A 24784-nucleotide genomic window follows, 5' to 3' on the forward strand; every position below is an offset into this window, starting at 1 on the left:
TTCTGAATGCTTGAAAACATGCTCTTTCTATCTGCAATTAGTTTGAAGTGACTTATAGTTTGAAATGAGCAACCAAACACAGATTTTCTAAAAGCAAAATGAATGTGATCAACTTTCGTAATTTTTATCAGAACCAAGTTTAACCAGTTCTGTTGACATTTGGAAAGCGACATGTGAATGATATTTTGTATAGGAAAATTTTATGTTAAGTTGTGTCCAATGTTTCATACTTATCATGCCTTTAATCAATGAAATGTGAGAAGACAAAGTTAAAACTTTATTTGCAACACGGTTTTTCCAGCTATTTTGCTCGATTTAGGTAGCTTTGTCAGCCCATTTTGGAAATTAAACTAACTGTTCTGGGGATTTGGGAGGAAGGGTCTTAAAACAGTGGTTTCATGTTTTTGTGTGAGACTGGTTTTGAAGCTTTAAAACACAATGGTAGTTGCAAAAGAAGAGCTGAGTATACTTTACAATGAATCTGTAGATTACTGGAAAACTGTAGGTGAATGAAATTTTGTACTCCACATCCTTGCACTACAGACTTATTGCATATTAAATTTCATTATCAGCCTGATTTTATGAGATAGATGAATCAAAAATTTACTATTCATGTCCAAATTTGATTCAAATCATCTAGAATTGTCTGCATATGTTGGCTAACCGAATAAACGTTTGTTGCGGTTAAAACCTTCATTTTGTAATGAGTACAGCTTGGGAAGTATTACAGTACATAGTTGTTTGCAAAATCAGGTCAAAAGTACCGAATTTTTGTAATTTTTGCACAATCTTCACATTTACACTTTCTTCATTCAGTATTACGAAGTGGTACGTAGATGAAACTTTACATTTGAGACTTGTATTCTTAGGTTACTACACATCGAGTTACACATTTTTCATACCTTTAGTCCCTGAGATAAAAGAAGCAAAACTTTGCAATTGTTTCTGGTGCTGGTTTTTTCAAGAGACTTGCCTAAAATTTTCTGGCTCTATGTGGTTCATAAAATTCATTGCTATTCTTAAGAGGGCACACAAAGTTGTGTACGACAGTCAAATGTCAGTTCTTTCAACAAAATATTGGCTGAGATATAACAGCTCAAAGTTTCCAGGGATTCACACTCACTCTGCACAAAGTCATGCCTGGTGTTCAGCAAGTGACTGTATCGATGCCAGTATTGCTTTGATGGCCATTGAATTTTACCAATGTTCATTGGGGAGATGTATGAATGTTCACATAAAATTTCAACAAAATCAGTGATGGTCAAACAAGGAGGCCTAGATGAGTTAATGTGGAATGGCCCAACATAAATAATTAATCAGCTCCTCAAACAGAGAAGTGATGCTAGAGTGTTGTTATGTGAAAAGTTCTCACTGCATCTGGGGATGATAATATAACCAGAGACCTTGAACAATGACACCAACACACTTTCACTGGAGTGTAAACCGACCCAAAGGAAATCAGATTTATTCAGAAAAGGTTTAACTCACAAGGGAAAATATAAAGAGGCATAGCAAGTCAGGCATTGCAAGTCTAATTTTAAAATGCTTTCAACAGAACTCCTTGTATTTCTCCCTTAAAAACATAATTTAAATTAATCATTAATCCAAATCAAATTAAATTTTTTAAATAAATAAAAGAAAACTAAAAGCACTACTCTGTAAGCTACCTACTTACTTAAGTGAAAGCAAAATAAAAAAACAGGAATAAGAGAATGGTCACCACTATTAAGAAAATCACCAAAAACCAAATGTGTGATACAATAATAACACCTGAAAGTTTCTACGATAATACTGGAAGCTGAAGAAATGAATTAAAATTTGTCCCACGGCTGGGACTAGAACCCAGGTCGTCTTGCTTACTAGGCAGTAATGCTGATCATTATACCACCACAGCACTATGGTCAACACTGCTGCACGAACTACCCAAGTCGAAAGCCATTCCCAAGACAAACTTCAATTCGTTTCTTGCTCTACTTAGTGTTTATAGACATCTGATGCAACGAAGTATACAGATTGCATCATTGGTAATCTTTTATTATTTTCTTATAGAACAATCAGCACTTCACAATGCAGCAACCATTTGATCAGCCAGTGGCCATATCAGACTAAAAGCACACTCTCCAAGTGGTGACATGTTCCAACTGCACTGTCACCACAAGTATACTTGTGTGTTTTTAATCTGTTTATTACTAATGGCTGGTTGAATCCAGTTACTACAGTTGAAACGCTTTTGTGAATATGTCATGAGAAATTAACAGAAGAATGCCTAATGAGGTAACCACCACTGTTCGGCGAAACCATTAATAATTATTATCATCCAACTTCAATGCCTGTGTTGTTCCACTCTGTTAAAAACTAGCTGGTCTTGTTTCCATGAAATCAGAACAAGTTTTGACATGGATTCAAGAGGATGCTATGCAATTAACAGCATTTATTCATTCTTTACAACATCAAGCATCTGGGAGTAACTGATGTTAATTTCAAACAATGCTCATCTAATCACAGATACTCTTGCCAACAGCCATGATGTATTCCTGCTGCACTTTCCTGTAAATATTTACTTTCTCAAAAGAAGTATATGCTATCAGATAATAAGGTGAAGTAAAGCTTCATGAATTGTAACTGTGCACAATACAGTTCTACCAGCTTTGCTACATCTGCAATTCACAACAAATCTACAATAATTCAACTTCTTGCAACCTTACTTACACTTTATGACTCATGATTAGACACTTTTACATTGGTTCATTCAGCAACTGCACCTGAAATTTAGAAATGCGTTGTCACCTGCTACCACAAGTATATACATTAGATAACTTCAACAACAAATCTCACTAAAGAAAACTGTAATGTTACAGATACACCTAGTGGCTGACTAGTATTTACATTCATGAGATGGACTTACAAGCACTGAAAACATACACATATAAAAGTAGAAATACTTTCTAGCTTTGGGAACTATTAGCTCCTTCCTCAGGGAGGACAGTGGGATATACTGGGTAGCATTGGAAAGGATGAATAGGAGTTTCGTATGTACATCACAAAAAATTAGATGCTCAAATCCTAGAGTCTGAGTGACACTGCTCCTCTTTTCCAAAATTCCTCTTTGTATCACTCCATCCTCCCTGAGGAAGGAACTGAGAATCCCGATAGCTAGAAAGTTTTTTCTACTTCTATGAAAGTAATCAGAATTTCACTTCCTGAAAATGCCAGCTATTCTGTCTACCTGTAATTTAACAGATTATTTCAATATCATTTTATAGCAGCAATATTATCTCTATCTTCAAGGCTCAATGAACCCTTCAGTGCTTAGATAGCACCCACTTTACGGCCTAAAACCAAATGAAATGAAAAACTAATGACTCATATTTCTCTGGCTTCAATTATAATCAACCTACAGAAAGCAAATCAATAAAAACACCTTAATGGAAGAACAATGAGGGGGGTCAAAAGCCAACTTTCAACTTTTATTTCCGAAATAACAAATTTGGTAGTTTTTAACATCTTGTAACTGTTCCTCATCTTTTCTACTTTTGACAAGACTGTACTGCAATTTGCTGAATTTTCACATTTTTGTGGAAATTTCATGAAGTATACCTCGAAGTGCAGGAGGGGTCAATTACTCTTTGGTAGAACTCCCCTTCACAATCTTGCTGTTGTCATAATTAAAAAGGTATTTGAGTTGCATTTTGCTATTGTCAACAATTGCTGACTTGAACAACAATATACGTATTATCAGAAAGGTTTTTTCATTGAAAATTGTAATTCAATTTTGCAGTTGTTAATTGTTTCATCAGTTAGATAGTGTTTTATTGCCTACAACATGCACCTGTCACCTAGGTATAGCATCTTTGACTAGTAATCAAAACAACCTGGGTCCCTGGCCACTGCTTAAATTTTGAATAAAAATTATCAACAATGGTGGCCGAAGGTTTCCAGCATAAGAAGTCACCCTCATTTTGCCAACGGCCTTGTCAAAAAGGACAGATTAGTGGACAAAGGTTCAGGGCACTCTCTTGCTCTACAGGTGGGAAACTGCCCCAACAAGACAGAAGAATCAGCAATGAGCAACAACATGAGGTAGTAGAAGTCAATGGGAACCACTCCATTAAAGACACATAATGTGTATCCACGTGACAGGTGGCTTGTAGCTGAGAAAGTGTCAAGATCTCTCCACTGCCAAATATTCTGGATTAGTTCCCCATTCAGATCTCCAGGAGGGCACTGCCAAGGAGACCATGAGAAAAAGATTAAATAACCTACCGAATGGTAATGTTCAATGTGTCAGTATGTGGGATGTCAGAAGGTTGAACATGATAGCGAAGGTAGAAAAAATGAAAAGGAAGATGCTGTGGCTCAATCTAAATTCAGTGGGGGTCAATGGTGAAATGGAAAGAAGGCAAGCATTTCTGGTCAGATGAGTCTAGTGTAATTATCAGCAGCAGCAGCAGATAATGGTACAACGGAGGTAAAGCAGGGAGTGAGTTACTGTGAACAGTTCAGTGATAGGGTTTTCTCATTAGAAGCGACAGCAAAACAACACCGACAACAATAGTTCAGGTATACATGCCAAAGACTCATGCAGAAGACGATTTTTTATATAAAAATCAGATACTGGATTGTGAGGCATACCAGGAACAGGTATAGACTCAGATCACAATTTAGTAATAATGAAGAGTAGGCAGTAGTTAAAGGGACTACTCCGGAAGAAACAATGCACAGATAAGAACGACACGGAAGTACTAGGTACTGGGTGCAAGAGTGTTGTGTGGCAGTTGCATTGAGTTAGCAAGTGAACTGGTTTTAGCTCTTTGTTACATTACAAAACAAATGTACTACGAGATTTTACCATGCCAAAGGTGTCCAGTGCCAGATTTATTGTTCTGGCTCAGGAATTCAAACAAAATTTCATAGACACTGATGAAACTGTTATGCAAAGTACTATTTGCAATACAGGAATTTTGTCAGATGAAAAACACCAGTGAGACTACATCAAAAAACATATTTCCAGCTCTAAGCATCAAATCACTAAGACTCTTCAGCTCAAACAAATCACGGCACACACTATTATGAAATGGGTGTCAACAAAGTTTGCAAAAAGCCAAAATTTGAAGGAATTAAACATTGATTTGTGTGCAGCTATTACAAAGTAGTATTTCCACTCAACAAGGTGAACCACCCAGCCTTCAAGGGTTTTCTTGAAAAATATACAAAGATGTCAATGCCTGATGAGAATACTTGAATAAAAAACTACATGGAGCCTGTTTACCAGGAAACCATAAAAAGAATCAAGGAGAAAGTGGCAGACATGGGAATCACTGTGGATGAAACCATAGACTCAATGGAACATTTTAGTTTTTCCCTTAGCATGGAACAAAGTTAAAACCATGTTGTTAAAACTGTATGCGCTGCAGAAAGCCAATGCTAGTACAGTAAAGCAATCAATTATGGACTTCTGGCAGAAACTCTGGCCTACTGGTATCAAGTCTGAAAAACTACTTCTTGTGGTTTCGGACCAGACTCCATACATGGTTTCAGCTGTTAACCAACTGAAACCTTTATTTCCCAATTTGAATCATGCAAAATGCTTGGTTCACTCCCTTCACAGGGTTTGTGAATCCATAACAAACAAATACGACATTGCAAAGCAATTCATCTCTGCCCTGAAGAAGACTTTACTGAAAACTCTGAGTCATGTTGTGCCTACAGGGAAACCACCAGCCTGCCCCTTCTAAATTTCCTGATCATTACTCACTTAGGATCTTCGATTGAGTGTGCTGCTATGTTGTGTGAGAATTTTGATAAAATTAGAGAAATTGTGCTTTCTTTGAATCCAGCAGGTGCAGGTGAAATTTCCAAGGCATAGCAATTCTCTTACCTGAGAAAATACATAACTTGCACAGAGAATTTTATTGTATCCGTAGTTACAAGTACCTCACTGCAGCTATTAAACGATTAGGAAAAAAAAATCTTGGAAAAGGAAAACAATGGAGTATTTTTACTTCCACGAGGGAGCAGTTAGATGGCTTTCCCAAAGACAAATCTGAGTCTTAGTCCTCAGAAGAATCCACATATGGAGGAATTCACCACATCCGTAGAGTTGCCATTCCAAGTGAACGTGGACGTTGAAAGAAGCTTTAGCATCTAGAAACACATTCTATCTTCTAATAGAAACAGACTTACTTTTACAAATGAAGAAATGCTTAATGTCTTTAAGTACAAGAGCTTTGTGTTTTTTCCTTGTTTTTGATGAGTGATAATTTGATCTACAGGGTGAGCACAAAGTCTTGCCCTGATTATAAAAATTTATAACAGAATAACTGTTTGACATAATAATTTACATTTGATGCCGTTACATAGGTTAGTGTTACTAGTTTTGTTTTTAAGACCACTTACATTAGTAAAACCTCCCCCCACGAACCACGGACCTTGGCTTTGGTGGGGAGGCTTGCGTGCCTCAACGATACACATAGCCGTACCGTAGGTGCAACCACAACAGAGGGGTATCTGTTGAGAGGCCAGACAAACGTGTGGTTCCTGAAGAGGGGCAGCAGTCTTTTCAGTAGTTGCAGGGGCAGCAGTCTGGATGATTGACTGATCTGGCCTTGTAACACTAACCAAAATAGCCTTGCTGTTCTGGTACTGCGAACAGCTGAAAGCAAGGGGTAACTACAGCCGTAATTTTTCCCGAGGGCATGCAGCTTTACTGTATGATTAAATGATGACGGCGTCCTCTTGGGTAAAATATTCCGGAGGTAAAATAGTCCCCCACTGGGATCTCCGAGCAGGGACTACTCAGGAGGACGTCGTTATCAGGAGACAGAAAGCTGGCGTTCTACGGATCAGAGCGTGGAATGTCAGATCCCTTAATCAAGCAGGTAGGTTAGAAAATTTAAAAGGGGAAATGGATAAGTTAAAGTTAGATATAATGGGAATTAGTGAAGTTCAGTGGCAGGAGGAACAAGACTTTTGGTCAGGTGAATACAGGGTTATAAATACAAAATCAAATAGGCGTAATGCAGGAGTAGGTTTGATAATGAATAAAAAAATAGGAGTATGGGTAAGCTACTACAAACAGCATAGTGAACACATTATTGTGGCCAAGATAGACACGAAGCCCACGCCTACTACAGTAGTACAAGTTTATATGCCAACTAGCTCTGCAGATGATGAAGAAATTGATGAAATGTATGATGAGATAAAAGAAATTATTCAGATAGTGAAGGGAGACGAAAATTTAGTAGTCATGGGTGACTGGAATTCAAGCGTAGGAAAAGGAAGAGAAGGAAACATAGTAGGTGAATATGGATTGGCGGTAAGAAATGAAAGAGGAAGCCGTCTGGTAGAATTTTGTGCAGAGCATAACTTAATCACAGCTAACACTTGGTTTAAGAATCATGAAAGAAGGTTGTATACATGGAAGAACCCTGGAGATACTAAAAGGTATCAGATAGATTATATAATGGTAAGACAGAGATTTAGGAACGAGGTATTAAATTGTAAGACATTTCCAGGGGCAGATGTGGACTCTGACCACAATCTATTGGTTATGAACTGTAGATTAAAACTGAAGAAACTGCAAAAAGGTGGGAATTTAAGGAGATGGGACCTGGATAAACTGAAAGAACCAGAGGTTGTACAGAGTTTCAGGCAGAGCATAAGGGAACAATTGACAGGAATACAAACGTCTCAAAAATGATATCGACAGGAAGTGCAAAATGGCTAAGCAGGGATGGCTAGAGGACAAATGTAAGGATGTAGAGGCTTATCTCACTAGAGGTACGTAAAATTAAAGAGACCTTTGGAGAAAAGAGAACCACTTGTATGAATATCAAGGGCTTTGATGGAAACCCAGTTCTAAGCAAAGAAGGGAAAGCAGAAAGGTGGAAGTAGTATATAGAGGGTCTATACAAGGGCAATGTACTTGAGGACAATGTTATGGAAATGGAAGAGGATGAAGATGAAATGGGAGATATGATACTGCGTGAAGAGTTTGACAGAGCACTGAAAGACCTGAGTCGAAACAAGGCCCTGGGAGTAGACAACATTCCATTAGAACTACTGACAGCCTTGGGAGAGCCAGTCCTGACAAAACTCTACCATCTGGTGATCAAGATGTATGAGACAGGCGAAATACCCTCAGACTTCAAGAAGAATATAATAATTCCAATCCCAATGAAAACAGGTGTTGACAGATGTGAAAATTACTGAACTATCAGTTTAATAAGTCACAGCTGCAAAATACTAACGCGAATTCTTTACAGGCGAATGGAAAAACTGATAGAAGCTGACCTCGGGGAAGATCAGTTTGGATTCCGTAGAAATGTTGGAACACGTAAGGCAATACTGACCCTACGACTTATTTTAATAGAAAGATTAAGGAAAGGCAAACCTACATTTCTAGCATTTGTAGACTTAGAGAAAGCTTTTGACAATGTTGACTGGAATACTCTCTTTCAAATTTTGAAGGTGGCCGGGGTAAAACACAGGGAACGAAAGGCTATTTACAATTTGTTCAGAAAGCAGATGGCAGTTATAAGAGTCGGGGGTATGAAAGGGAAGCAGTGGTTGGGAAGGGAGTGAGACAGGGTTGTAGCCTCTCCCCGATGTTATTCAATCTGTATATTGAGCAGGCAATAAAGGAAACAAAAGAAAAGTTCGGAGTAGGTATTAAAGTCCATGGAGAAGAAATAAAAACTCTGAGGTTCGCCGATGACATTGTAATTCTGTCAGAGACAGCAAAGAACGTGGAAGAGCAGTTGAACGGAATGGACAGTGTCTTGAAAGGAGGTTATAAGATGAACATCAACAAAAGCAAAACGAGGATAATGGAATGTAATCGAATTAAGTCGGGTGATGCTGAGGGTATTAGATTAGAAAATGAGACACTTAAAGTAGTAAAGGAGTTTTGCTATTTGGGGAGCAAAATAACTGATGATGGTCGAAGTAGAGAGGATATAAAATGTAGACTGGCAATGGCAAGGAAAGCGTTTCTGAAGAAGAGAAATTTGTTAACATCGAGTATAGATGGAGTGTAGCCATGTATGGAAGTGAAACATGGACGATAATAGTTTAGACAAGAAGAGAATAGAAGCTTTTGAAATGTGGTGCTACAGAAGAATGCTGAAGATTAGATGGGTAGATCACATAACTAATGAGGAGGTATTGAATAGGATTGCGGAGAAGAGGAGTTTGTGGCACAATTTGACTAGAAGAAGGGATCGTTTGGTAGGACATGTTCTGAGACATCGAGGGATCACCAATTTAGTATTGGAGGGCAGCGTGGAGGGTAAAAATCTTAGAGGAAGACCAAGAGACGAATACACTAAGCAGATTCAGAAGGATGTAGGCTGCAGTAGGTACTGGGAGATGAAGAAGCTTGCACAGGATAGAGTAGCATGGAGAGCTGCATCAAACTAATCTCAGGACTGAAGACAACAACAACAACAACAACAACAACAACATTAGTAAACCTAAACGTGTGCTCACTTGGTAGCTCAGAGAATGTCGAGGCGGTATTCCAGTTCCTGCCAGGTGTTTCATAACATGTGTTCTGCCACAGTACCCACAGCAGCTTGTATCCTAATCTTCAGTTCGTCGATGGCAGCAACTGGTGTGACAAAGACTCTGCCCTTGATATGGCCCCAGAAAAATAAGTCAAGGGGGGTAATGTCTGGAGAGCGGAGTGGCCAGGGTGTTGGACCATTCCAAGAATCCACTGATCCGGACTTTACTCCTCTCTCCAGACATTACGCCAGACTTTTTTTTCTGGGGTTATATCAAGGACAGAGTCCCTGTCACACCAGTTGCTGATGTCGTCGAACTGAAGGCTAAGATACAAGCTGCTGTGGTTACTGTTACAGAACACGTTACAAAACACCTTGCGGGAAATGGAATACCACCTCGACATTCTCCGAGCCAATAAGGGAGTACACGTTGAGATTTACTAACATAAGTGCTCTTACAAAAAACTAGTAACACTAACCTATCTAACGGCATCAAATGTAAATTATTATGTCAAAAGGTTATTCTGTAATAAATTGTTATAATCAGGGCAAGACTTTGTGCTCACTCTGTACTTGTTTGTAATTGAATAAACTAGAATAGAGGAAAGATAAACCGTTGAATTAGTTCAATAAACCAGCACCTTTAATTGCTTTCTTTAGCTTATTTTTCACCTTTTCCCTTCCTTTTTCACCTGAAATTTGCACATAAAAATCCTAACCCTGCTGACGATATTACTATACCCAGTGAAAGTGAAGAAGAATTACAGGATCTGCTGAATGAAATGAACAATCTAATGATGGCAGCATATGGAGTGAGAGTCTATCAAAGAAAGATGAATGTAATGATAAGTAGCAGAAATAAGAACAGTGAGAAACTTAACATCAGAACTGAGGATTACAAAGCATGCAAAGATAAGGAATTCAGCAACCTATAGAGTAACATAACCTATGATGGACAGAGAAAGAAGGATATAAAAAGCAGCAGACTTACACTGGCAAAAAGGACATTCCTGAACAAGAGAAGTCTACTAGTACCACACATGACCTTAATCTGGGGAAGAAATTGGGAAAGTTTGTTTGGAGCACAGCACTGTATGGTAGCAAAACACAGACTATGGAAAACTGGAACAGAAGAAAATTGAAGCATGTGAGCTTTGGTGCTACTGAAGAATTTGACAATTAGGTGGACTGATAAGGTAAGGAATGAGGAAGTTCTTCGCAGAATTGACAAGGAAAGGATTGTATGGAAAACACTAACAAGAAGGGACAGTATGCTAGGACATCTTTTATGACATCGGGGAATAACTTCCATGGTATTTGTGTGAGCTGTAGAGGATAAAAACTGTAGAGAAAGATAGAAATAGGAATACTTTCAGCAAATAATTGAGAATGTGCTTTGAAAGGGCTACTCCAAGATGACATAGTTGGCACAGGAGAGGAATTCTTGGTAGGCCACACCGAACAAGTCAAAAGACTTAAAAAAGAAAAAAAGGGTATTCAATTATTTGCTAAAACACTTTCTATAGCCTAGATCGCATGAATACTTTCTTATTTTTGACAAATGGTTTTGACTGACTCTTCTGTCGTCTTCTGATCTTCAAGAATTATTTTAGTTTGACATGTTCCATTCACTGATGATCCACTTTAAGATACTTACAACTTACAACTTTAATACACTTACAACTGCCATCCATTTCTACCATACACATGGTCTAAGATGTATCACCAATATCTGGAACATCTCAAGGCAATGTTAACATATGTGCTAATTACATTTCACTGTATATTTTGCTTTTTAAGACTTAACTATCGTATGTGAGTGCTACAAATATGGACATGGCTATGGGTTGCTTCAAACATCCTGATGGAGACAAGGGTCAATGGCATATGCCTACCACATAGTGGATTACTCAGTGGATTCATCAGTGCCTTCCGACTCTACTTCCTTATGAATAACAGATGCTGCTTATTTTAAAAAGAAGGGTGGAGGGGGGGGGGGGGGGGACAGAACAAAATGCTCAATGCTCATGTTCTTGGGGCTTAATTTTATCTGGGATAAAATGATGAAGAGACAGACCTTGCAAACTCATCACATTTCTCCCCTTTAATGTGAAATTACAACGAGCTCAACACATCCCTGCTGACAATTCACACTTATTTCTGAAATATGGAACATGCTAATGCCGAACTACCTCCACTGTTACTGCCCTGGTGAAACTATTACAACTGACGAGTAGTTACTTCCAAGCGAAGGATGGTGCAAGATGCACATTCAATTTGTTTATGCCAATAAACATGACAAATACAGACTACATTTTTGGACAGTTGCAGATGTGATATCCGAACACATTTGCAATGCCTTATCATACCTTGCCAACATGACAGTCAGCCATTGGGAGAGTATGCAGTTCTTAACTTCATGAAGCCATTTATCAACCAAGGATGGAATGTTATAAAAGACAGCTTCTTCACGTGCCTTCAGCCTGTCGAGAAACTTCAACAGAAGGAAACATCCTTAGTGGGAACGATGAACAAGATTCACAGAGCAATTTCCAAATGTCTGAAGGACAAAAATTCTCACATTCCACTATGATCTTGAAAAGGCTAATAAGCCAGAGTGCATCCTGATAGTGTACCAAGGGGAAAAAAATAAGAATCTCATTATCATCAGTAAACTCTTGAGTAACTTACTGTTGAAAGTTTGGATCCCCACCAGGTCGGATTAAATGAAGACATCAAAGCAATTCTACATCTACGTCTGCATATATACTCCAAAAGCGACTGTATGGTGTGTGGTGGAGGGTACCATATATCACTACTAGTCACTTCCTTTCATAATCCACATTCCATATGCTAATAGAGCAAGTGGGAAACCCTATCTACAAGCCTACATACAAGCCCTAATTTCTCACATCTGATCTTCATGGTCCTTATGTGAAATGTATGTTGGCAGCAATAGACTCAATCTGCAGTCACCCCAACGCCCTGGTTCTCTAAATTTCCATAACAGTACCCCATGAAAAGAGCATTTTTTTCTCCCTCCAAGGATTCCCCTCTGAGTTCATGACGCTTCTGCATATGCACGATGATTGAACCAGCTGGTAACAAATCTTGCAGCACATCTCTGAACTGCTTCGATGTCTTCCTTTAACTCTGCCTGGTTGGTATCTCTCAGATTCTAGCAGAACTAAAAAATGGGCAGCACTAGCATTCTATACGCTGTCTCCTTTACAGATGAGCTACACTTTCCTAAAATTCTCCCAGTTAAACAAAGTTGATCATTCGCCTTCCCTAATAGCAACCTGAAGTGTTCATTTCATTTCATTTGCTTTGCAATGTTGAGCTTAGATATTTAATCAATGTCACTGTGTCAAGCATCACACTACTAATGCTGTATTTTAATGTCACATGATTTCTTTCCCTACTCATCTGCATCAACCTACATTTTTCTACATTTACAGCAAGCTGCCATTCCCCACAAAAACTGGGAATTCAGATATGTAGACACACACACACACACACACACACACACACACACACACACACACACACACAGAAGCAGTGAGCAAAAAAAGGAAAGAAGAAACCAAAAACTCTTACCTTACGTAACACCACAAAGTATGGTGTCGACGTTATTGATCAAATGATTTTTAAATATTCAACTAAGGTTGCTTGCAGGAGAAGGCCGACATGTTCTTTACAACATACTAGTCATTACAGCAATAAATGTGTGGATCATCTCCAATCAAATATTTAAAAATAACCTGAAGAGTAAGGTACTCATACTTCAGCTCTTACACCAACTCGCAAACATGATATAACAAATAGAGGGATAAAAGCAATAAAGCCAATCAAACAAAGAAACAGCTGGGGAAAAAAGGAGGGGTGGGGGGGGGGTGGAGAGGGGGAATTTCAAACTGGAAATTGCAAAGGAAACAAGACTAGCAGCGTCTGTGAGGAATGCAAAAAAAAGCTGTCTGTGGACAGTTTGTATGCTAAGTATCAATAATATAACAAAGGTGTGATTTCAATGTTTAGAGGGGGGGGGGGGGGGGGGGAGCAAGTGAAATAAATTAAGAAATGCCAGGCACTTTAGAATTAAGTGACATTCTGGGGAGGAGATGCAACATTTTGTATCCAAACCAGTTATTTAAAGGTATTAGAACTTCAAGGTAAGGTTTTGACTAAAAAATGTATATGACAAAAAAAGAATGGAAAAGGTATAAGTCTTTATTTTAACAATTTTGTAGATATTTAATGCAAATGAATCCTTCCCGCTGTTCTAGAGTATCATATTTTTGGCTGTTTTAGTGTTAAATAGGGAAACAACATTCACAAATGCAGTCATTGAAATGATGTGAACTCCAAGTTCAGAGTAACAAAAGATACAGCATGGAACATTATAGTGTAACTGCCAAATAGTAAATTGCTGGCATGCATAACTCTGGTCAGCCAGACAACTTACTGTGCAAGAAAGAATAAAGATCATAATGAATATGCAACTCTTACTGTCTTCTTTTAGATAAATAACATACAGTTTTGAGTTTAAAACAATCAGCTGAACCAACATAATCCTATTCTGCTCCCCCTTCAGTTAATATTTTCAGTGGAAACATCACTCAATTTATAACTTAGAGGTTTATCAACTTTAATTTTAGTAAAGCACTGTACTTAAAATCATAGTCATTCCCCTCCCTTTCCTCTCCTTTTCCACAACTCTTCTTCTGTAATGGACTCCAAATTATACATACTTGTTATTTCTTTTATAATTAAACTTCAATGTCAGCCAATTGATTTTCTTTCAACTATGAAAAACCTTGTGTGTCCCCCCCCCCCCCCCCCCATTCAAACAAATGTGTGTAACTTTCACTCTGTTATTCTAGTTAACACAAATTCCCCAGTCTGGTGTCAATAATTCTGATTCCTAATGCTCCTTCTGCTTTCTACATCAACTTATTTAACTTTCAACGAAACACTGAACCAAGCAGCCAACGAATTTTAGTCTGTCTTTCTTTCAGACAGACTGCCAGCACTTAACACTGCTGCCACCCTTATTTTTATTTCCTTCTCTACACCCTAGCATTTTTCCAACATCACAAACCAAAAGTAACTACTTCGTTTTAAGAGGTTTGTATCTTTATTACAGTTGTTTGTTGCAAATAACAATAAATCATCACTCCATAATCTTAACTATATTCTCCATTTGATTTCTCATGAGAAAGTCTTAATGCTGGAGGTCAGTAGAAGAAAGAGACAAGTAGGAAATGAAATAGGACCCCGAGGGGAAAAAATATAGTGAATTGTAAATGATAATGGTATGATGTAGTATATCATATTTTCTGTTTGTAAGTTTCCATCAACAAGAGTTATTAGTGTTGGGGCAGTGGCAATCTTTTGTACTCTTAATTGTTCGAAGAACTACAATCTTTGGTTCATACCGCATTGTCATGAATAAAGAGGAAATTGCTGTTGACTGTAAAAACAGACATAACATACATACATGCAAATGATTCTGGCTTGAGTACGCCATCTTGTCAACTGTATTTATGAATACATTATAGAACAGAAAAAATGTCTTACTTGACATAAATAGTGAGACAAATTAAAACCGACATTTAGAAGTTCTAATTCACAGCTGCAAACCACCTGACTTCCTTTCCCATTATCAAGTCTTGTCATGGCATCACCCGGACTTCCATTCTCATTATCTAGTCTTGGACAGGCATATTGATAGTTTTTATGTGGCTCCAGGATCTGACTTCAGTGACAATTTCTTATCCTATTTACTTCCACCAATTATGCCGATCATTAACTGCCTAACGGGCACATCCTGCTCACAGTGCATCTATTTATCAGCCATGGACTTAGACTTTTAAAAGATTATTCCAAAAGAATTACTTGAAGGAAACTAAAAGAATTAAAATAATCCAAACCCAATAAAACTATTACGGATTGTAAAATTATGAGTTTAGTTAATACATGTGGACAAAATTCACTACAAATTCTAGACGGTTTTTATCCACTTAAAGAAATTCATAAATATAAACATCAGGATAACTTCAATGAACATCAATGACTGATTACATAATAACTGGAAGAGCCTTAAAAACAAACACATTAGAACATACTCAAGAGTTTTCCACAGTGGTCATCATCCAGTCAACTTTAAAATTATGCCTACATATGTAGATATGACAAGCAATGAAGAAACTGTTAATAATGAGGATTACTTCAAAAATGAAATAAATATTCCAATGTATAGAGTAAATAGCACAGAAAACTGAAGTACAGTGGTTTTGTACAGAAAATAGATGAAAAATTAGAAATGCGGTGACACAAAAAAAGAAGAAAAAAAAAACACTTGGAAAACTACATATAATAAAATTAATAACCTTATTAGAGGAAAAATCAGCTCATAGGCATTGAGAATAACGACAATATTGACAAAAAATTCTAACAAAACACAAAAATTAAGTATTCTGGTGAACAATATTAGGAAAAGAATAGATTTCTATTGTAAAGATGACAAATCAAGTTGCAGACAGACACAACAAGAAGATTGTTACACATTTAGCTTCTGGACAAAGCCTAGTCCGGAAAAGAAGAAAAGAACACACATTCACAAAAGTAAGTAGACATGACCACCATATCTGGGAGGTCAGGCCAGAATGCCAATGCCACATTGAGTGGCAATCCGGAGTCGGTGGATGTGGGATAGCAGAGTACCGATGGGGGTTGGGGGGGGGGGAAGGGGGGGGGGGGGGAAATTGTGCTGCCTGGTGCCACATGCACAGACTAGATGGAGAATGCTGACAAGCACAATGTTGTGAGACCGAGGGCAGACATATGGGGGTAGGGGGGAGGGGGGGGATGAGGAGTAGGAAAAAGGAGAGGAGCAGGGAAGTGGGAAGATGAGTTGGTGTGTTGCCACAGGTCAGCATACAATGAAGAGGAGGATCCAGATGACTCAGGTTGTGAAGCAGCCACTAAAATGAAGCATTTTATGTTCAGCTGCTTGTTGTGTCGTAGGGCTTTCTACCATGTTCTTGGCAACAGATTGTCAGTGACCTTTCATCCTGGTGGACAGCTGGTTGGTCGTCACACCAATATGTGTGCAATGACAGCAGCAGAGCTAGTATAAGACATGGCTGATTTTTTAGGTGGGTGACAAGAGTGTAATACGAAGTGGGTGGATTGGGCACATCTTGCACCTGGGTCTTCCACAGGGATGTGATCTTTGTGGCAAGAGGTTACAAATAGGATGGCCCTGACAAAGGCTGTTGTTCAGTTGTTCCAGTCTCAAGGTGGTACTGGGTCACAAAGGGGGCACTCCTTTGTAGATGGTTCTTGAGTGTCGTGGGAGAATTGGGGGTGTGTGGGGAAATAGCATGGGAGATCTTTTTGCAGACTAGTCTGTCTGTCTGTCTGACAGCTGTAGTGAGACCCTCATCATACTAGGCAAAGTATATATGCTGCCCTCCAGTGGCCAGACTGCACAGGAGGGACTTTTAGGTGTCGAAGGGATGACAGCTATCGAAATGCACGTACTGTTGGTGGTTGATGGGTTTAATGTGGACAGAGGTGTAGATGGAGCCATCAGAGAGGAAGAGTCAACATCCAGGAATGTGCATGCTGGTTCAAGGTGGACCATGTGAAGTGAATGGGAGAGATGGTGTACAGGTTCTGAAGGAAGGAGAATAGGGTGTCTTGGCCATGATTCCAGGTCATGAAGATGTAATCAATCAACCTGAACCAGACCAGGGGGTTTGTGGTTTTGAGAGGCTTGGAAGGAGAGGCTTGGAAGGATTCATCTAGATGGCCAATAAACCAGCTGGCAGAGGAGGGTGCCATGTGTGTGCCCCTGGCTGTGTGATGGATTTGTTGGTATACCTTCTCTTCAAAGGAAAGTCAGGATGAATCAGTATGGTATGTTAAGACCATTGGATGTGGGTGTGGCGGAGGGGGGGGGGGGGGGGGGTGCTATTCTTCACATAGGGATTCTTCAAATACAGTTGTTGAAAATTATAAACAAAAGACTACATGATAAGATTGGTCTTGCTGTGGAGGAGACGTGTGAAGTCAAATGGTGACGTAATCTACACTCAGTGCAACCAACAGAAAAACGTAATTTTGACACTACAACTCCTGGTCGCTGGTGTTGGCAGAAACGAAAAACAAGGAAGTCGACATGAAGTGTTCTGGACGAATCTGATACGAGACAAAATCGGACGACGGACCCACCGGACACCTTTTACTGCGCCACTTACATGCAGTTATCATTGTAAGCAAAATGGTTATCACCATGCGTGAATGTGCAACAGTTTTCTTGCAATTCTTGCTCTAAGGGAGATACGCAGGCTGCTAGCTTGTTGATGTACAGAATATTTAACAACCTAAAACTGGTAGTATATTTACAATGTTCAGCCGATATTTTTATATGCCGGTATGTCGATATTTTTTCCACCCATACATTGATATTTTTTTCGATATATCATGGCCCGATAATGATATTGTTTAAAATATTGATATACTGGATTCCTGATATCTATAAAAATATCAACAGTCCTATTCACAACACAGCCTATCTGGATCCTCCCCTCCACCTACTGTCCCCACATCCTCTAGCCAACAGTTTCTGTCACCCCTTTCATGTCCCCACCCCTTCACTTCTTGCCACACTCTGCCAACACACCCACCTGTCAATCCCCTTCCCTGCTCCTCCCTTTTCTGCTCCCCTCCCCCTTCCCACATCCCTGCCCCACAGCCTCCTAATACTGTACCTGGCAGTCTTCTCATGTCTCCATCTAGTCCCTGCACACTTCTCCAGACAGAGCTCTTCTCTCCCCACACCCGGACTCTTCTGCCCCTCTGCAATCAAGATTGCCGCTGAATGTAGCAGTTGGATTCTGGTCAGAGTTGCCAGAGAAAGCAGACATGAATGCTGGAGGTGTGCTCGCTTGTATGAATGAGAGAGTGTTTTCTTTTCTGATGAAGGCTTCGGCCGAAAGCTAAATGCGTAGCAGTCTTTTCATTGTGCCTGGCTGCAACTCGACATGTCATCTTTACGGTGAGTAGCAATCTACCCGTTTCCTAATATCACTGATATTCCAACCTGGACTTTTCATTGTTTCAATAAAGAAACGTTCAGCCTTGAGAAAAATATTCTGACGAATTGTTGACAGAAAATAGGAGAGAATTGTCAAATATTATTAATAACGAAACAGAGATAATAAAAAATAATGACTCTGGACGTAGAAGTCCAATATCAATTCTCTCACAATAGAAGCAATTCAGAACCCATACGAAAACTCTACAGCAAGAATAAAAAAATGGAACTTTCCCTCATCTGGATTTAAAGTTATAAAGGAATTCTCTCGGGATGCAGCCTATCGCCGATACTTTATAAAATACACTACGCAACACAATTAAGGTGTCATTTTTTCTAACTACCTTTGAAATCTGACTCAACAGTGCCAACCACCTCCTCCTGCAATGGTACAAAAGTGAGACACCCTGCAACATCAGCCTTTGGCTCAGCAACACTTCAAATAGTAAGCTGTTAAACACATGAGTAAAAAAGGACAGATCTCAGAAGTTCATGTGATGTGTAAGATGGGTTAATTATGTCATACTGGCACCATGTTTTACCACTATTCTGTCCAACAACATTGTGGACCTGTCTCACAATTGGATGTTGTCACATCTCCTCTTACCCACATTTTATCCCCTTCTTTTGACACCTCTACAATGGAAGTCAGAACCCAGTGTTGAAATCATGGTTTTCTTAAGGGCAGTGCGGAAAACATTTCAGACACACCACTGCTCAGTATTGACATGAATACGCCTCAGGGGGTGGCACAAAGGGTGTAAATGAAATTACCTCTTCCCGTGGGGCTTTGGTTCTCACACACTCAGTGGTCAAAAACGGCAGTTTGCAGTGGAATCAGCATCAGGATGACATTCTTCGCTATCTTTGACTGTTGATATCCTCTGGACGATTCAACCCATCTCTAAGCACATTGTGGGCCTGCAACTCAACTGAACATGACTGCAGCCTTTTAGAGTTTAGCAGACAGTGGGAAATTTTTGCTCTAGTGTACAGGGTGAAACAACTAGGGTACATTTAAAATCATTCAAGGAAATTTGCATTTGATCTGAAGCAACAAAGCAGGTTTATGATTTACAGTTTTCCAGTAGCATGATCACATTGTGGGGCAAGGAGGGGATAGGGGAGGGTGGGTGTGACATTGACAACTGCGTGACTAAAAAAGCAAATGGTCCCTCTGAGACAACCTGGTTCGGCAACACCCTTGGTGTCACCCGCGAACCTTGTTTTAGCATTTTACAAATGGATCTGTACAGAAATGGTCACTGATTACTTAGCGCCAGCATGACAGCCATATCTTTCGATATCATGGAGCTAAGTGATGCTATGTCACTGAATTTGTACCTGCTGACCACATGCAAAATCTAAGGGGTGTTGAAAGGAATGTCCATCATGCCAACACCAGAGCCGTGCAATGCGATACATTTGCCTGCCCGAGACTGCCTGCCGCCAACCGCTAAAATCTGCTGCCCACACCATGGACAGTTGAGTTCATCTGTACTGGGAACAGAGTGCACGAGCCACGATGCTTCGTCAAGGCCCGCAGCTTGGTCAAGTACCTAGCTGAGTCCAAGTGTCAATAGGCGTCAGCGCAAAGGGAAACGGACAGAGCTGGCAAAGTGAGAATGACTGGCCACATATTAGCAGATAGCTTTCTGAATTACCAGCAATCTTCTGAGAATGGTGAAGTTTTGATGTGTCAGGAAGAGTTTGTTCTTGGGCCTTTGAAAATAAAAATATATCTTAATGTAAAATAAGGGGTGTAACACAGTAACGTGCAATACAATAATGAACATAAATACAAGCAACTTTTTTTGGTTTATACAATTCATCCTTTCTTTTTTACACTTCTTTCTGTAGCCTCTACCTCTCTGAGCTCTTTTATGAAACTTTATCCTGAATTTTGTTGTTAGGTTTTTATTACACTTTTTTCCACAGTTCCATATCGTCTAGAAATGTTTGAACAATCTCTTTGTACACCCTACTTTTTATTTTCTTCTTCCTGTAATGTTCCTGGGTGATTTTCCATAAACCAGGTCATTTGTGGTACAATTTTATAAGTTTTTGATATTCTCAGCGGTCTACTCCTCCACCATACTGAAAGCATGTCAGTTGTCTACTCCTTCGCCATACTGAAAGCAACTAGAACTTGCTGTCACATGCAGGAAAACTCATGGGCCATGTTGTGACAGTTGAATAACTGCTAAGCTTCTAACAGTCAGACCAATAACAGTGGCAACCTTCTGGAGTCAGCAAAATCCAGTGCCCTGGAGAAGTATGTAACAATGTGCCCAAGAGATCAGTGGCCCTTAATCGAAAAGGCAGGAAAATGCTATCTACATTTTTCACTGACACCAATGATTTCTCGCCATGAGAAAGAAATAGCAGACAAATATCATGTGGCTGTGGTCCCCCAAGTGTTGCAGTATATGGAGGATGATGCCTGTGCAAATAAACTGACACATGGACAGACACATACACTAAAAGGCATTAGTTTACTCTTATTATGCAATCAATATTGGAGTTGCAGTACAAAAATTGGTTTCTGTTTGTTGGAAAAAACTGCTACAAATGTACAGGATGAAATTTAACTAACATAAGCATGTAAGGGGTATTTACGAGCCATCTCTTGAACATTACATTTGTTACTGGTCAGGGGGCAAATATGAAAAATTCCCTAAAGAACTGTTGTTGCCTTCCATACAACAACCACTCCTTCAGCACTGTTCTATCCTATATGCTTGAGGAAAAATGGTTGCAAGAATACTGTCATAATGTTCACCCATCACTGAAATCAATGAAACATGCCGTAACTTATTTAGAAAGGAGTGGCCATGTGAAAGTCTCATGGTTGCAGTTTACCACGAAGCAGCACATTGAGACTCACTGAAATACTCTGTGTGCCATGCTAAAATCCATGTTTATGCAGCTTGATCAAACTGCTGAAGATTAACATGAATTCAGAAAAATACACTTGTTTGGGAACTGGTACTAACAGGTGGTGGTGATTTATTTTCTTGAAGTATTTGAAGGGGACGTCAAGGTAAGCTGACAGTTGGTTGGTTGGTTTGGGGAAGGAGACCAGACAGCGTGGTCATCGGTCTCATCGGATTAGGGAAGGATGGGGAAGGAAGTCGGCCGTGCCCTTTCAGAGGAACCATCCCGGCATTTGCCTGGAGTGATTTAGGGAAATCACGGAAAACCTAAATCAGGATGGCCGGACGCGGGATTGAACCGTCGTCCTTCCGAATGCGAGTCCAGTGTCTAACCACTGCGCCACCTCGCTCGGTTAAGCTGACAGTGATTCGACACTGCAGTTGCTTGTGCCATGGGTCTGCCAGCTACAGAAACACTGCACTGAGAATGCCACAGACAGTAAGGTAAGCACTATCACATAAGTAAAACAACACATTTATATATGAAATTTATGTTTTTGTTAAATATTTTAAACAACCATAACTGGATAAGAGATCGCATTTAAAGAAGATAGTGTGCCTCAATATTGTCGACACTTGTGGGCAGCAGCAATACTTAATGCAAGTGCTCGAAACCTCTAAAGTGAAAAAGAGGAAATAAAGTCAAAGTATTTGCTTGCGTTATTTCTAATGACACAGGTACGTCATGTAAAGCAACTCTTGAAAACGGAATAAGAGAAAATTTAAGTCGCACCAAGTTGCAGATGTGCTGTACCACAAGGTAAAATGCGATGTTAATTACCTATGCTAAGTAAATATTTTATCAGTACTGACATCTTCAACATTTGATCATACAATAGTGAAAAAGACATAAATTAATGTGAACAATGTGCCAAATTTAATAACAGCTACGGGATATAACATATTTGTCCTGTGTACTGGAATGATGTATTATTTGCAAAATGTAATACAGAGAACGAAGCCTCAGCACTGATGCCTTCAAAATGGAGAAAGACTGTGCAATGTGAAAATAGTTCTGCCATGATATGATCTTCTGACTTCAGTGTGTGTCAAGAAAAACTTTTAAATACTTGCCATTTCCTCATACAGTACTACAAAAATTCAGTAATTAGCAAGGAAACCTTTAACAAACTTAACAGCATCATAAGGTATAGAGGACAAATGTAAGGATGTAGAGGTATATCTCACTAGGGGTAAGATTGATACTGCCTACAGGAAAATGAAAGAGACTTTTGCAGAAAAAAGAACCACTTGTATGAATATCAAGACCTCAGATGGAAACCCAGTTCCAAGCAAAGAAGAGAAAGCAGAAAGGCAGAAGGAGTATATAGAGGGTCTGTACAAGGGTGATGTACTTGAGGACAATATTGTGGAAATGGAAGAGGATGTAGATGAAATGGGAGATATGATACTGGTGAAGAGTTTGACCGAGCACTGAAAGACCTACACCGAAACAAGGACCCGGGAGTAGACAACATCCCATTAGAACTACTGATAGCCTTGGGAGAGCCAGCCCTGACAAAACTCTACCATCTGGTGAGCAAGATGTATGAGACAGGCGAAATATTCTCAGACTTCAAGAAGAATATAATAATTCCAATCCCAAAGAAAGCAAGTGTTGACAGATGTGAAAATTACCGAATTATCAGTTTAGTAAGCCAGAACTACAAAATACTAACATGAATTCTTTACAGACGAATGGAAAAACTGGTAGAAGCTGACCTCGGGGAAGATCAGTTTGGATTCTGTAGAAATGTTGGAACATGTGAGGCAATACTGACCCTACGACTTATCTTGGAAAATAGATTAAGGAAGGCAGACCTACGTTTCTAGCATTTGTAGACACAGAGAAAGCTTTTGACAATGTTGACTGTAATACTCTCTTTCAAATTCTGAAGGTGGCAGGGATAAAATACAGGGAGCAAAAGGCTATTTACAAATTTGTACAGAAACCAGATGGCAATTATAAGAGTCGAGGGGCATGAAAGGGAAGCAGTGGTTGGGAAGGGAGTGAGACAGGGTTGTAGCCTATTGCCGATGTTATTCAGTCTGTATACTGAGCATACAGTGAAGGAAACAAAAGATAAATTCGGAGTAGGAATTAAAATCCATGGAGAAGAAATAAAAACTTTGAGGTTCGCCAATAACATTGTAATTCTGCCAGAGACAGCAAAGGACCTGGAAGAGCAGCTGAATGGAATGGACAGTGTCTTGAAAGAAGGACATAAGATGAACATCAAAAAAAGCAAAATGAGGATAATGGAATGTAGTTGAATTAAATCAGGTGATGCTGCGGGAATCAGATTAGGAAATGAGACGCTTAAAGTAGTAAATGAGTTTTGCTATTTGGGGCGCAAAATAACTGATGATGGTCAAAGTAGAGAGGATATAAAATGTAGACTGGCAATGGCAAGGAAAGCGTTTCTGAAGAAGTGAAATTTGTTAACATCGAGTATAGATTTAAGTGTCAGGAAGTCATTTCTGAAAGTATTTGTATAGGGTGTGGCCATGTATGGAAGTGAAACATGGACGATAAATAGTTCGGACAAGAAGAGACTAGAAGCTTTCGAAATGTGGTGCTACAGAAAAATACTGAAGATTAGATGGGTAGATTACATAACTAATGAGAAAGTATTGAATAGAATTAGGGAGAAGAGGAGTTTGTGGCACAATTTGACTAGAAGGGATCAGTTAGTACGACATGTTCTGAGGCATCAAGGCATCACCAATTTAGTATTGGAGGGCAGCGTGGTGGGTAAAAATTTTAGAGGGAAACCAAGAGATAAATACACTAAGCAGATTCAGAAGGATGTAGTTTGTAGTAGGTACTGGGAGATGAAGAAGCTTGCACAGGATAGAGTAGCATGGAAAGCTGCATGGACTGAAGACCACAACACAAGTCGGTATAGAGGTTTTTACACGCACGTAAATAAGTCGATTTAACAATTACAAGCAATGATGGAGATTTAAGTATCCTTCTTGTTACTGATGTTACAGCCATCAGTTATTTTAATGTAAGACTGGAGATTAAGAGCTATGTTGGTAAATACTTTGCGAAGTAAAAATCTGTTTGCATACGAGCTGTAGAGATTTTGTTCTGTGCACACAACAGTGCCTACTGGGTGCATAACGTGACAAGCAGCCGAGCCACCGAGCCACATGGGTGCCCGGGCGGACTTGGGGTCTGGCGGGGTACCTCTCGGTCCTGCGAGACCCGGTGCGGTTCGCCCGGCTGA

General features: G+C 39.5%; 1 protein-coding gene across 2 annotated transcripts in view; it reads right to left on the reverse strand.

The window, feature by feature from the left end:
- Window positions 1–24784, reverse strand: part of LOC126475433 (uncharacterized) — an 80816-nt gene that overhangs the window by 18448 nt on the left and 37584 nt on the right. Inside the window, exon 3 of one of the 2 annotated variants that reach the window (XM_050103284.1) lies at window positions 2710–2762. The exons of the other annotated variant lie outside the window; for it this stretch is intronic. Coding sequence (XP_049959241.1) covers window positions 2710–2723 — 14 coding nt within the window. The 5' untranslated portion in view covers window positions 2724–2762. The remainder of the gene's footprint in view (window positions 1–2709; window positions 2763–24784) is intronic. 2 annotated transcript variants of the gene reach the window in all.

Source organism: Schistocerca serialis, chromosome 4 (assembly GCF_023864345.2).
Source record: "Schistocerca serialis cubense isolate TAMUIC-IGC-003099 chromosome 4, iqSchSeri2.2, whole genome shotgun sequence".
In the NCBI taxonomy this organism is placed as follows: Eukaryota; Metazoa; Arthropoda; class Insecta; order Orthoptera; family Acrididae; genus Schistocerca; species Schistocerca serialis.